This window comes from Aristolochia californica, unplaced genomic scaffold (assembly GCF_029961685.1).
Source record: "Aristolochia californica isolate CCGP_79_NKW_82.1479 unplaced genomic scaffold, dmAriCali1.0.hap1 SCAF_2, whole genome shotgun sequence".
Lineage (NCBI taxonomy): Eukaryota > Viridiplantae > Streptophyta > Magnoliopsida > Piperales > Aristolochiaceae > Aristolochia > Aristolochia californica.
In genome coordinates this window covers 12,274,527-12,287,044 of record NW_027181881.1, presented here as the reverse complement: position 1 = coordinate 12,287,044, position 12,518 = coordinate 12,274,527, and the positions used below count along the sequence as shown (strand labels likewise).

At 38.8% G+C, this 12,518-nt stretch overlaps 1 protein-coding gene across 1 annotated transcript; it reads right to left on the bottom strand.

Annotated features, from left to right (window-relative positions):
• Positions 1–1,005: 1,005 nt before the first annotated feature.
• Positions 1,006–10,049, bottom strand: LOC137956574 (condensin-1 complex subunit CAP-D2). The gene is made up of 16 exons (XM_068804117.1): positions 9,864–10,049; positions 9,433–9,764; positions 9,180–9,337; positions 7,898–9,080; positions 7,618–7,809; positions 4,763–5,404; positions 4,473–4,649; positions 4,043–4,110; positions 3,740–3,962; positions 3,559–3,658; positions 3,376–3,491; positions 3,239–3,296; positions 2,842–2,993; positions 2,531–2,732; positions 1,421–1,558; positions 1,006–1,344 (listed from the first exon to the last, which is right to left on the bottom strand). The coding sequence occupies exons 1-16, from the start codon at positions 9,994–9,996 to the stop codon at positions 1,304–1,306; spliced, it is 3,915 nt and encodes a 1,304-aa protein (XP_068660218.1). The 5' UTR covers positions 9,997–10,049; the 3' UTR covers positions 1,006–1,303.
• Between the last annotated feature and the right edge of the window lie 2,469 nt (positions 10,050–12,518).

Here is a 12,518-nt window from a genome sequence, read left to right as displayed (position 1 = left end):
GAGGCTGAGCAACGACGATACACAAGTTTCCGAGACCCCTCTGTCTCGAAAACTATCCAGGCGGCGAAGCCCCTACAGGCTGCGATTCGCCACCAGAACATCAGGCGATTCCGTTGGTGCCGAAAGAGAGGAAAGAGACGGTCGTCGCCGGACTTTGTCGGTGTCGTGAGGAACGAAACCGCCGACCGCAGAGTTCGGGAGCCGAAGGAAGAAGACGACTCCCAATTAAATTTTCCTAACTTAGGAAAATTTAATCGGCCCGGTCCGCTGAGTCGCACACCGGACCGGGTTCCTGAACCGAGTCAACCTAGGTTATCTCGGACCGGCCCAAAAAAAAAATGGCATCCAGAAGGGGGGTCGTGCGCTGAACCGAGTTCCTGAACCGAGTCAACCCAGATTAACTCGGACCGGGCCAAAGAAAAAATGGCGTCCTGAAGAGGGTCATAGCTATCACGGATGCTACTTTGGCACTGGTGGAGAATCAACATACCGACACTACTTCCGAACTTGAGGACAAGTTCGTCTTCCAAAGGGGGTGTAATGTTATGCACGCAATAACATTATTATTTTAATTGTTTTATTTAATTTACTTTATTTTATTTCAGTTTTAGGCCATAATGGTATTTTTGGAATTATTTATTAATAAGAATATTTTTAAAATATTTTATTCATAGGGATATTTCTATAATATTTTATTAAACCCTAACAGGGTAAACCCTATTTAAAAGGTAAGAATAATGAGAAAAATGAAGCATTAAAGTATTAAAAATTAGGTTAAATCTAGCGTAGAGAGGCTTAAAGTTCTCCTCAACGAACTCTAGGGTTATAAGCTTCCCTTAGGGTTGATCTTTCGTTTTCATCTTCCCCATGTCTTCCTACTACCCCTACGGTAATGCCTGGAAGACCCATAACCCGTGGCAGATCCCAAATCCTCCCAAAAAATCCTTGTGTCAGATCTGGGACCGTAACACACCGTAAACAGGTTCTAAAACAAAACCCAAGAAAAAATAAAACTCTTTATGAGGCACATCAATTCTCATAAATTATCTAGTTACCCCAACTCAAGAGATGATTTTTTGTTTCATGTATTTTACATTGTTGACTCCCACCATTTGATCTCGTACCAACCCCAATAAGAGGAAAAAGGGGGGTGAACTTCAGCCAAACAAAAAAGGATTCTTCAAGTTCTACTACGGAGCACCATTTTGATATCTGCATTCTAACAGATATGGTTAGAGAGAGCAATAAGTTCACTTGCTTGACCAGGTTCAACAGATGACCAAAGTGCCATGATTACTCTTTTTTACTTGGAAGTCCTCTTCTTTGCTCTGGATTTGCTCATACCTGAATCAATAGCATAATCCTTGGTACAAGTACTCTTGAAAATTAATCAATAAGAATGCAAGACCAAAGACATTACCTTTCCAAGAATTCAGTGATTGAACTTCCACATTGCCTGTTTCCGTGTCTGCAACAACAGTAGATTCACGCAAACTTTCAACCTGAGTTTCAGGTGTTTTCCCATCTAGGGTAGGGTTAATCACCACACCAGCTCCATCTGCAACCCAAATTCCAATCGTTAACCTACCCCAAGAATCTCAAGAGAATAAGGTGTAGTTAAATAAATTTCAGCTCGAAAATGTGAATGAACTATATGAACTTATGGCAAGCTCCACTACACGCTACAGTTGCCATGTTATCTAATGGAAAGGACTAATTACATGACCACAGTAACTTTTACAGGGCTGGAACAGCAGATCGAAATTAGTGTAACTGATCACAGGATTTAGATTTTTCAATAATGCAAAAAGAGGAAGTGGAATGAAACCAAAATGTAGGAAACAGCAAGCTGCCATGTTGAATTCAAGAGAACAATGCAAAATAGATCATCAGGCTGTAAATCGAAGTGAATATAAGCCAGATACGATTCAAATCCAAATCAGATGTTTCAGATATTATCTGAAATAAGACCAGTGATACTTAATCAGATATCCAATAAAATATCCAGAAGGGCTCCTGTGCAGAACTGAGACCAAGAGATCCAAAACCAATAAATATCTGCATCCAAAAACTCAGCCATTGGATGTATATTCAACAGTACATATTAGTTGACCATTACTTAGTTATATATGTTTAAATTTTATTTTGCATGAATGGGCACGAAGAAATGTGTGATAATATCATAATATTGGGGAACACTGAATTCTTAATTACAACTGCACATTTAAGGCTTTAAAAGAATTAGTTTTTTCATGTAGCTTTGTTGCCTTATTTTTTAATGTGTTATTTACCATTTTTTTCATGTCTTCATAGCCAGATAGTATTCTAATCCAGATACAACTCGACGGAGTCAGAATGGAATAGCCGTTTTGAATAGTTTATGTACTTGAGAGTTCAAACATCTAATTGTAAACGGATTGGATTCGGATGGTGCTATATCTGGTCCAAATTTGGTCCGGTATGGCCCTAATAAGTGGGACCACTTAGAACTCAATCAAATCAATGAAATACATGTAGTTGCAATGAATACCTTCTGTGTCATCTTCCCCAGTTTGAGCTCCATCAGTATCCTTGACAATTTTATGGTCCATCAAGCTATGAAGTTTCTGTTGGTGCAGTTCAGCATTTCTAGCTGTTGCCTCTTGCTCTTTCTTCTCTATGTGGACTTTATAGAGTTTCTCTTCAAATTCCTCCATACAAGCCTTAAGCTCAGGCTTTGCATACTTTTTACCCTAAAACATCAAAATATTAAAGATGATATCATTGGGGGGATTATACATTTTAAAAAAATAACTGAAGCAAAAGAAACCAGGATACTGGATATTCCAGTATAGCCAGTACCTTATTGATAATGTTCCTAAAATGGTCCATTACAGTATCCTCAGCGAGAACATGTTCATATGATTTAAAGGATTCCATGAGCTTTCTAGTTCCCTTTTCAGTAAGTGTCAGCTGAGAAAGACAATAGGAAATGTATTCCCACTGTTTGTGATCTGTAAAAGGAAAACCCCAACAAATATCAAAATAGAGAGAAATCCAACCACGTTTGCTTGATCTGGTTATGTCTTTAAGATTTTTAAGTAGCTCAAAAATTGGAACCAGAAGAAAGGAAAACCCCATAAATTAACAGCATGTGCAACTTTTAGTTAAGAGTAGCTAATTATAAGCGACCTGCCCCAGGATAAGTTTGGATTGCAAGATAAAATATTTGTTAGAATGGGAATGAATAGCACATGACCTGTAACTCCACAAAACCTGTTGCAAAGCTTCTCAACAAGTGATTCCATTTGCTTGTCCTAAACATGGCAGATGCCAGAGTCAATTTTAGGTGAAAGGAAGCCTCTCCTGAGCAAAAACTAAGTCGCATTTGTGTACCTTCTTGATAGAACCAATTAAGAACTGCATAATGTTGCAGAATTGTTCTTCCTTGAGATTTTGATTGGAAAATCGACCAAGGATGTCAGGAAGTAGATTGTAAATTGGATTGCTCCCTGCAACCAGAAAGGACTCAGGATAACCTCAATAATACTGAGACTCAAGTAGCAGTATAAAATTTACCTTTCTTTGATAATTCATGAAAGAAGAGTTTTGCAAGATTCGAAATCCTTTCATCCTCATCTTCCAACCTCAATGCCATTTCATTTATATAACCTTTGACCTAATCATGAAGTTCAAGAAGTTAGAATCAGGTTAGGAGATAAAAAGAGGATATCAGCTTTGCTTAGCCAGGTTCATGTACCTTCATCATGTCATTCAATATAAGATGCGAAATCACCAGAACAGCATTTTTCCGAACATTAGCAGATGGATCTTGCAGTCGGGCATAAACATTCTCCGTCCAAGGTTCCAAGAGATTAGGAAAACGAACAGCCAAATCTCCTAAAGCAATAGTGCAGTTGGAACGCACAATTTCAGATGGAGCATTCTCCACTACAGTGAACAGCAGTTGAAGATTTGCTTCACTGAAATCGATATAGTTAGATTACTAAAAGTAACAGTTAATATCTGAGCTGGTTTGATGTAAAAACAGGTAAGAGCTTACCAAAAGCTTGCGTCAATTATCATTAATCTACATAGAGCCAGCATTCCAGAAGCCTGAAGTTCAGGAAACTAAAAAACAGTGGAAGGAAAAATCAGTTTGTCTTTCTCCAGCCTGTGATAAAAGTATTCATGTCCAAAGTGAAGAATGATCTGACAGGGATGAATCATATTACAGTGTCAAAGAGTTAAATATGTCTCAACACATCAGATTGTTGATCTGAGATATCCATCAGAGGGTTTCTGACTCAAATTCACTGTAATGCTTCCAATCCTGTCATTCTGACTAATCAACTTGCAGAGACCACCTCAAATTATAATTGAAAAGCCTCCTACTTTGCATGATTTACATATGATAATTCCTAAGATAAGTGCTAACCAGTCAAATGATCTAATTCCCTGTACTCATCCAAAACAGGACTAAAGGCAATCACCTTTTGCATCAACGTAAAACTCCGACACAGTTTTGAAATAAAAGGTGCACAATACCCAATTAAATTCTTCTCGACAGAACCATATGATACAATTTCTTTCTCTGCTCTTTCAGATAGAACATCAAGTATTGCATCTTCAGAGGCAGCAATACCCAATTCAGCATTTATACCACTCTCCTGCAGATATGAAGGAAAACAAAGGTCAGAATTTAAATTCCATTCTATTGGATAAAAGATAAAGAAATCTGGAAAAGACGACACGTGGAACACATGCTTCAATTCCTCCTAACCTTCACAGCTCCTTCAGCTGAATCAATGTCGTGAGATATGGAAATTGACCTGTCACTCTTCATTCTCTGTTTCTGTAACTTTCTAACACAAAATTCAATATAAAGCAGCTGTCTCAGTGCAATCTGACTAGTGAGAAATAAGAATCTGCTGAGCTTGGATACTTTCACTGTAGAGATGTCCCTACCCTCAAGATCACTTGGTGGTCCATCCTCTTCTCCAAAATCAAATACAAAATGGAGAGACTTTTTCAACATGTCAGCTGCTATGATTTCAGGAGTTGGATGGAGAGAATATATCACGCTTAAAGCTTTGTCTGCAGCAGCATACCAGATACTCACTGGGAGTCCAAAGCCTGTAATTAATGTTTGAAGAATACCAATTACTCTGCTACCATTGGTGGACATCAGTTTGTTCCTATCTGCTTCTGACAGCCGTTCAAGCGCAAGACAAGCTGTTTCAGCAAGCAAAGGTTCCTTCCTCGCCCACCTACCAAACCCAATGTCAATAATGTCCTGCAAGTGGGAACTCAAAATCCCAGGAGATGATTTTGCTACCATACAGAGAACTGACAGAGCTCCTCGGCTTTGCTCTGCTGTCACCCCATTGACATTAAAGCTGAAGAAATCCCATAGTGCTGAAATCTGTAAGCAAAATACAAGAAAAACTTCTCATTCTATGATGGAAAAAGGACAGGTAGATCATTTGACACTTATCTTGAAAGTAATTTAAATGTTTCTAGAGAAATTGTTAAATTAATTTAAACCTTTTCTAACTTGAATAGGATAGCTCCAACAGACATCATTTAGAAAGAATTCTTTGCACATCTGTGTTAGCAGCTGATATACGTTTTTTTTTATTTTTAGAGCGTATTTGAGCAAAAAGGATGTAAGGGGATAAGGGAGTCATTAGCTAAGAAGATATATAAGGCGATCAAAGTAGGCACAAGTTGAGAGGAACTTGAACATCTCCTTCTTAGTTGCTTCCTCTCCCACTTAGGAAGTTGTCCTAGTTAGCTCTAATAGGTCTCCTAGCAGGTCACTTAAGTTGGGTGTTTCTCAGTTTTGACTTTCCTCGTTTGTAACGGTTAGAAGTTCATATTCCTAGTTTGTAACGAGTAGACTAGGGTTTGTAAAGGGTAGAGACTATAAAATGAAAAGTATGCAAGGGAATAGACATCAACCCTAATTCCAGTCATTTTCTGCCAATTGTGTCCCTCTACCAACGCCCTTGACTATACTCTCCTCCTCTCTCTCCTCTCCCATACAAGTGACCTAAGTTAATCCCTTTCTCTTTCCAAAGGTTGGGATTTGCAAGTCTGACAACCGAAAGGGACAACAGCAGGTTTTTCAGAGAGATTTGATTGAATGTTCATATTCCTTCATCATATTGGATTGGATTATTTGAGATTATTTATTATCTTGTGAACACTTCATGAAAGCGAAATTTCAAGTCTGATCAATTTATATGGAGGAACAAAATCGCAACCTGGCTATCATTGGCAGTACAGATGCCTAAAGCAGCAATAACTGATAGAAGTTCTTGTACTACTTAAACTAAAATCCAAATAATTCATGTTTTTTTCATTTGAGCATCTTTGAAACAATTCTCTGATCAGTTGCTATTCATATTTTTCATGAAGAATTCTCTGGTTCTTTGCTATTTATAGCTTTGATGAATAATCAACATATCATAATCATCTGTCACCTGATTACCAATTCAACATATAATAATCATCTGTCATCAACTGATTTTTTCTCAAAGCTCAGATCAGTCATCATCTGGAAAACAATCATTTACTCCCGAAACTGGACTCAATATGAAAATTAGTAACTTAAAAACTCAATCCATATCAATTCTACTTAAGAGTAACTGCTTCAAAATAAAAGCAAAAGAAGTTCTTTTTTTTAAACCATGAAAAACCTAGGTAAGAAACAGATAGTCCCACACACTTGTTCAAATTCACTCCTTGGCAGTTTTGTATTTCCTGGATGCTGGTGAGACTTGAGCCATTAAGAGATAAATGCCCAATCCATTTCTTAAATTAACTACTAAGGAAATAGATCAGGGATTTCAAGAGCAGAAAGTGAAAGGAAGAGGACGAAAAAAGTGAAAATGCAAATTATCTCCAGGTGACATAGTTCTAGAGGTTTGATGCTTTTCAAAGAGCGCATATGTCTACTGATGGAGCTTAGAAAACGATTTTGTCTATTCAGAATAAGAACAAACAATCCAGAGTGTACATTTCATACGGCTGCCATAATCACAAAGACATGAAGAACCAAGTCTAATGGAGATGTCCGGAGGAAATTAAGATGGACATATAGAAAAGCAAGGTCACATTGATGTCTTATATGAAAAAGGTTCCTGCATTTCATAATATAGAGCAATGACAAGACATCATTTTGGTTGACCTAACATAGTTCAAAAAAGTGAAGCTGTTGTTGCTGGAAGCAGATGATGAGGACAGAGTAATTATGAGAAACTATTCACTGAAAATTTGAAAAGTGGCTAATTCACAATCTCATGAGATTCATGCTCACTATAGGACATGTCGATAACAACAAATAGTCTATGATGCATGAAAATCAAAGACAGATCTTAATATTCGGATAGATATTTCAAAACCAGCAAACAGAAAAGCAAATCTGATAAATTGTGATAGCTTCTTTGATAAAGATAATAACGCATGTCTAAAATACAAAAAATCAGTATGATTAAAAAATAGAGACATAGTAAGCAGACAATTTGATGTTAAAATATCAATGTCATTAGCCAAGGTGGTGCCAATAGGATTATAATCCAAATTTAAGAAGTGTAATAGCTCCAATCAACAGGTCAAATAATAGAAACATACCGTGGTGACAGAAATATCCCCTTTGGATGCCAGTGAGCTCACTATGTGTTCTAAAGCAGCAAGATCACCAATATTAGACTCAATTGCAAGGTTCAACAGGCTATGAGCAGTTTCTAAAGGACTCTTCTTTATATATATAGTGATGAATGCTACCTCCACAGCTCCATAGATTGACTTATCTTGAGAAAATACCTGAAAAGCTAGCATAGGTGAGCCTTGCACTGGAATAGAGAGTCTGCAAAACTTACAAAAAGAGATAAAAAATAATAAGAAGCCTTACGAGTGATAATATTTTATGTAAACAAGCCTCTGACCCATCTATGTGAAACTGTCTACTTCTCATCAGGAGATTAATTGCACTCTCAACATCAGTGGCACAAGAGGAAGCAAGCAATTGAACCAGAACTGGCATATTAGAGGACATGCATTTTGAAAACCTCAAACCTGCCTCAAGTGAAGCAACCAAGGCCCTTGTCTCTTCTAAATTCCGAAAATCTGCTAATCTTGATCCGATAGGCTCTTCAGTAACTACAGAAGGGACACAACTATCACTGACACTCTCCTGCCATTCTGCTGCCCCAGACTTAACTTGGTCAAGCTCACTTTCTATTTCAGAGGTCTCATTATCAGTTGGAAAACCATTTGCAACATAATCTACAGATTTTCCTTCAGGCTCCATTCCTTGCAACTTCTCCTTGTACTTCTCCAAGGTTGCTCCAAAAGAAGCAATTCGGAGTTGTGGCCCAAATGGGTTATGTTGCAACATCATTATGAGTAGATTAAGTGCCGATTTTCTCACTATTGCAGTCTTATCCTCCAGTCTCCCTGAAGCAACCAAGGCAAGTTCATTCCACAGTCCTATTGGAACTGAATATCGTTCACACAACTCAGCCCATACTTGAAGTACCCGACTCCTTGTATATGCTGAGACATCTTTACACCTTTCAAGCAAAATTTCTAACATTGCTTGCTTGCTTCGTAACAGAACAGATTTGGAGCTAACATCTCCTTCCACATCATTAAATGCCTTAGCAACCAATTTACCCAACACGCTGACAAGGGCATTTCTTATCTTATAAGATTCTCCCCCGAAGTGTGGAATCAAGATCCCAATGTTAGTGGAGACTAACTTTGGTAACCTATCAGCCAGCTCGACAAGAAATCTTCCAATATTGTCGGCTCCAGCAGTGTCCCTCACATAGTCTCTTGGGTTTGTTCTGCCAATCTCTCGGATAAGAGAAATTGCCAAGCTTCCATCACCATATTTCTTTACAGCCTCAGCGACCGCATCCGCTACATGTGATATAACAAAATCAAGTTTGTGTAGTATGTGCAAGATAGAAGCACAAGACTGCATGGTGTAGTGGTATTTCGTGGCACAGGTGCCTATTATGCGACATAAAGATTCTTTTGTTTCCACATCTCGCAGCATACTGGCATTCTCAAACATTGAGAACGCAGACCTAAAGAGAATAAAAGAAATGAAGAATCACTTGGACGCAACTAGTAAAATTAAGAACTCCAAGTTAGAAAATACAAAGGGAAATCGCAACTTGACGTACTTGGTAACATAAGATAGATAGTTCTCGTCCAAATTCGACGATCCAAAGAGCAATGAAAGATTAATCTCCAGAGAACTGGCAATCAATTTAAGTGTACGACATCTCTGGATTTCCCAATTCCACGAAGTCGTACTTTGGTTTTTACGGCTTTGTGTTGCCTAACAACAGAAGCATCCTAAATTGAAGTTTTTCATGGAATAAAAATATGAAAGGATAGCATGAGAAACGAATGGCAAGAGCAAGATATTTTTACCTTGCCTGTGTTATTACTAGGGTTGCTATTACATTCTTCAGAAAGGGCTACATTGAGAAGAAAGAACGTGTATATTTTAAGTGCATTTCGGTAGGAACCAACATGGTCTGTGAACGCGTTTCCATCACGGAAAGGCGACGACGTAGATGCCCGAGAGAGGGAGTCAACATTGGGTAGGAGAACGCTTAGATTGGACCGGAGGCTCTCCAGAATATTAGATTTCAAAATTGGGGTCAGTAGAGAGAAATCTCTTATAAGGGAGTATACACGATCGAAGACACCTTGTTCTTCCACGCAGAACAGCTCCTTGTCCGAGAGATCGAAGACCACACCTTTGTAGAAAAAACCGGAACAAAAATTGAGAGTGGAAAGAGAAAAGAAAATGAAATGGACGAGTTACAATATCTGATAAATTAGAAGCAAATTATGACCTTTAACGAACTCCTCGAGATGAGAAGGAGAGCAGGCAGCGATGTCAACTGGGTTTTGGACGGAGAGGCGAACGTCATCAGTGTCTTCTTCAAGGTCCCGGAGCTGAGGAGGGAAGACGAATGGTAAAACCATGTTTCAAATATAGAGAAGCTGAAAACGGTACAAAATCTGCAACTCCGTCTGGGATCCTGAACTTGGAGTGGAGACTGGAGGTCGGTTGCAACCTTTTGCCCAGATTTTGTTGTAGTCTAGTTCAAACGAAAGGGGAGAGCGGGAAAATGAAATGACAGACCAAAAATATCGAAAAGATGACAGCGGAAAGGCCTCATTATAATAATGCGGTGAGAAGCTGGTAAGAGAAAATTGGTAGACCCCTCATGAGATGAGAATTGCAATTTTTTAAGGGCAAAATTGTAAATATGACCTTATTAGATGTCATACTTTTAAATGCAGTCATTTAAATGCCATATTTTTAGTATGGCCTGATCTCAATAACACCTAACAGAATCTTTAACTTTGAGGGTAAAGTAGTAGTTAGGGGGGGTTAGTGCACATGACTCAGGACATGATCTTCATGCGCATTACACAGTTCATGTCCTGATGTCGTTAGGGGGCACCGAAATTCATGTCATGTACATGAATATATATGAATCAAGAGTTCATGTCTCAAGAATAACGGGCGAAAAGTGTTTTCCTCCCAATTTTGAGAATCATCCACTTGATTCTCTCGAGCGGGCTCTCTCTGGCTCGACCGTCTCGCTCTTTTTTTTTTCATTTCGCTCGTTTCGTTCCCGCACAGACACTCTCGTTCCCGCAGCCCTCTGTCGTCTTCGTGAAGCCTGAGCTCTCTGCTCGCTCTCTCGTCTCCGTCGTCCCTCTCTGATCTCCCTCTCTACTGCCTCCATCTCTCACTGCAAATGTTCTTTCGGCGTCCTTCTCTTTCTCGGACTCGCTCTCCCTCTGAACCTCCCGCTCGCTTCTCCCTCTCTCTTATCTCTCTGTCTCTTCTCCCTCTCTTCTCCCTTTCGGCATCTCACTCCCTTCTCCCTCACATTATCATTTTTTCCCCCAAAAGACCTTCCAATTTCTTGCGATTTCCCTTGTTTCAGTTTCGTTTTTCTTCGATTTTGACATTTGGACTTCTCGGCCACCCTCTCTTCTCCCTCTCTGCGTACCGTCGGAGCGCCACCTCTATCAGCGTTGCCCACCGCCGTCGCCGTTGCCCACTGGCCCGTCGCCGTCGTCGTTGCCCGCTGGCTCGCCCCTGACGAAGACGACGACCCTGAGGAAGACGACGATAGTTTAAAACTATCGTCATTAATTTATAAAATTTATTTATAAAATAATTATTTTTATTTATTTAATACATTTATTTTATAATTATTATATTACAAATAGTGATTTAATAGTCATAATTAAAATATTTTTAAAATACATATTTGATAAATTATCCTGGCATAATTATCCACTTGCTATAGTTAATTAAACCAATGGTTTTAATTTTTGTGATAATATATTATTATATAGTGTGTTAAATTTATGATTAGATCAATTTTTTCTCTTAAATTATTCATTTTTAGGTTAAAGTATATCATATGTTATTAATAACTCCACGTATTACTTTCATTTTTTTATTTATAACGTTATTAATAACTCCACGTTATTTATAATGTTATTAATAACTCCACGTTATTTATTTATTATTTGTAATTAATCATGTGCGTATTTCATTGGCTCATATAATTACCATATTAATGCATAATAATATATCTAATTCAATTAATAAATATATTAATATATTTAATTATACATTAAATAATTTATTCGTGTAGTAATAATGGTTGTTTTACCTAATTTGGAGTTTAAAGATTATATTGTAATTAAGTGTATTGTAAAGGTTTAGAGATTTTCTTGTTTTTTATGTTTTTCTCATGTTGGGGCACTAACACCGGAAACTATTTTCCAGTGCACATGAAGTTGTCAACACTAACACCAAATGCGAAGATGATCTTCATGTACATGACTGACATGATCTTCATGTTGGACATGAACTTGATCTTCAAGAATCCATTTGGGGCACTAACCTTAAGTACTATTATGAAACTTGAACCAAACTTAGGGGGGTTTAGTCAACTTGACTCAGGGCATGAACTTCAGCCGAATTACTCAATTCATATCCTGAGGTCATTAGGGGGGGGTTAGTGCACATGATTCAGGACATGATCTTCATGCGCATTACACAGTTCATGTCCTGGTGTCATTAGGGGGCGCCCAAATTTATGTCATGTACATGAATATACATGAATCAGGAGTGCATGTCCCAAGAGTAAACGGCGGAAAGCGCTTTTCGCCCGATTTTGAGAATCATCTACATGACTCTTGCGCGGGGCTGTCTTTCGGGGCTCTCTCTGCCGCACACCTCTCTGCCATTGCATTCCCGCAGCCCTCTCTCGTCTCCATTCCCGCAGCCCTTGCTCTTCTCTGTTCCCGCAGCCCTCTCTCATTCTCTGCTCCCTCTCTCGTTCCCGCAGAGCACGGGAGGTCGAGCTCTATTGCAGAGCTTCTCGGCCTCCCTCTCTTCTCCCTCTCGACGTACCGTCGGAGCACAGCCTCTGTCGGCATTGCCCGCCGCCGTCGCCGACCGTCGCCTTTGC

What these genes read in the sequence shown, in the direction of transcription:
- LOC137956574 (XM_068804117.1), bottom strand. Translation starts at nt 9,996, where the DNA reads ATGGTTTTACCATTCGTCTTCCCTCCTCAGCTCCGGGACCTTGAAGAA. An exon ending in TATCTATCTTATGTTACCAA is followed by an intron (nt 9,081 to 9,179) that starts GTACGTCAAGTT and finishes TATTCTCTTTAG; the next exon opens with GTCTGCGTTCTCAATGTTTG. An exon ending in GTTTTACGTTGATGCAAAAG is followed by an intron (nt 4,111 to 4,472) that starts GTGATTGCCTTT and finishes ACTGTTTTTTAG; the next exon opens with TTTCCTGAACTTCAGGCTTC.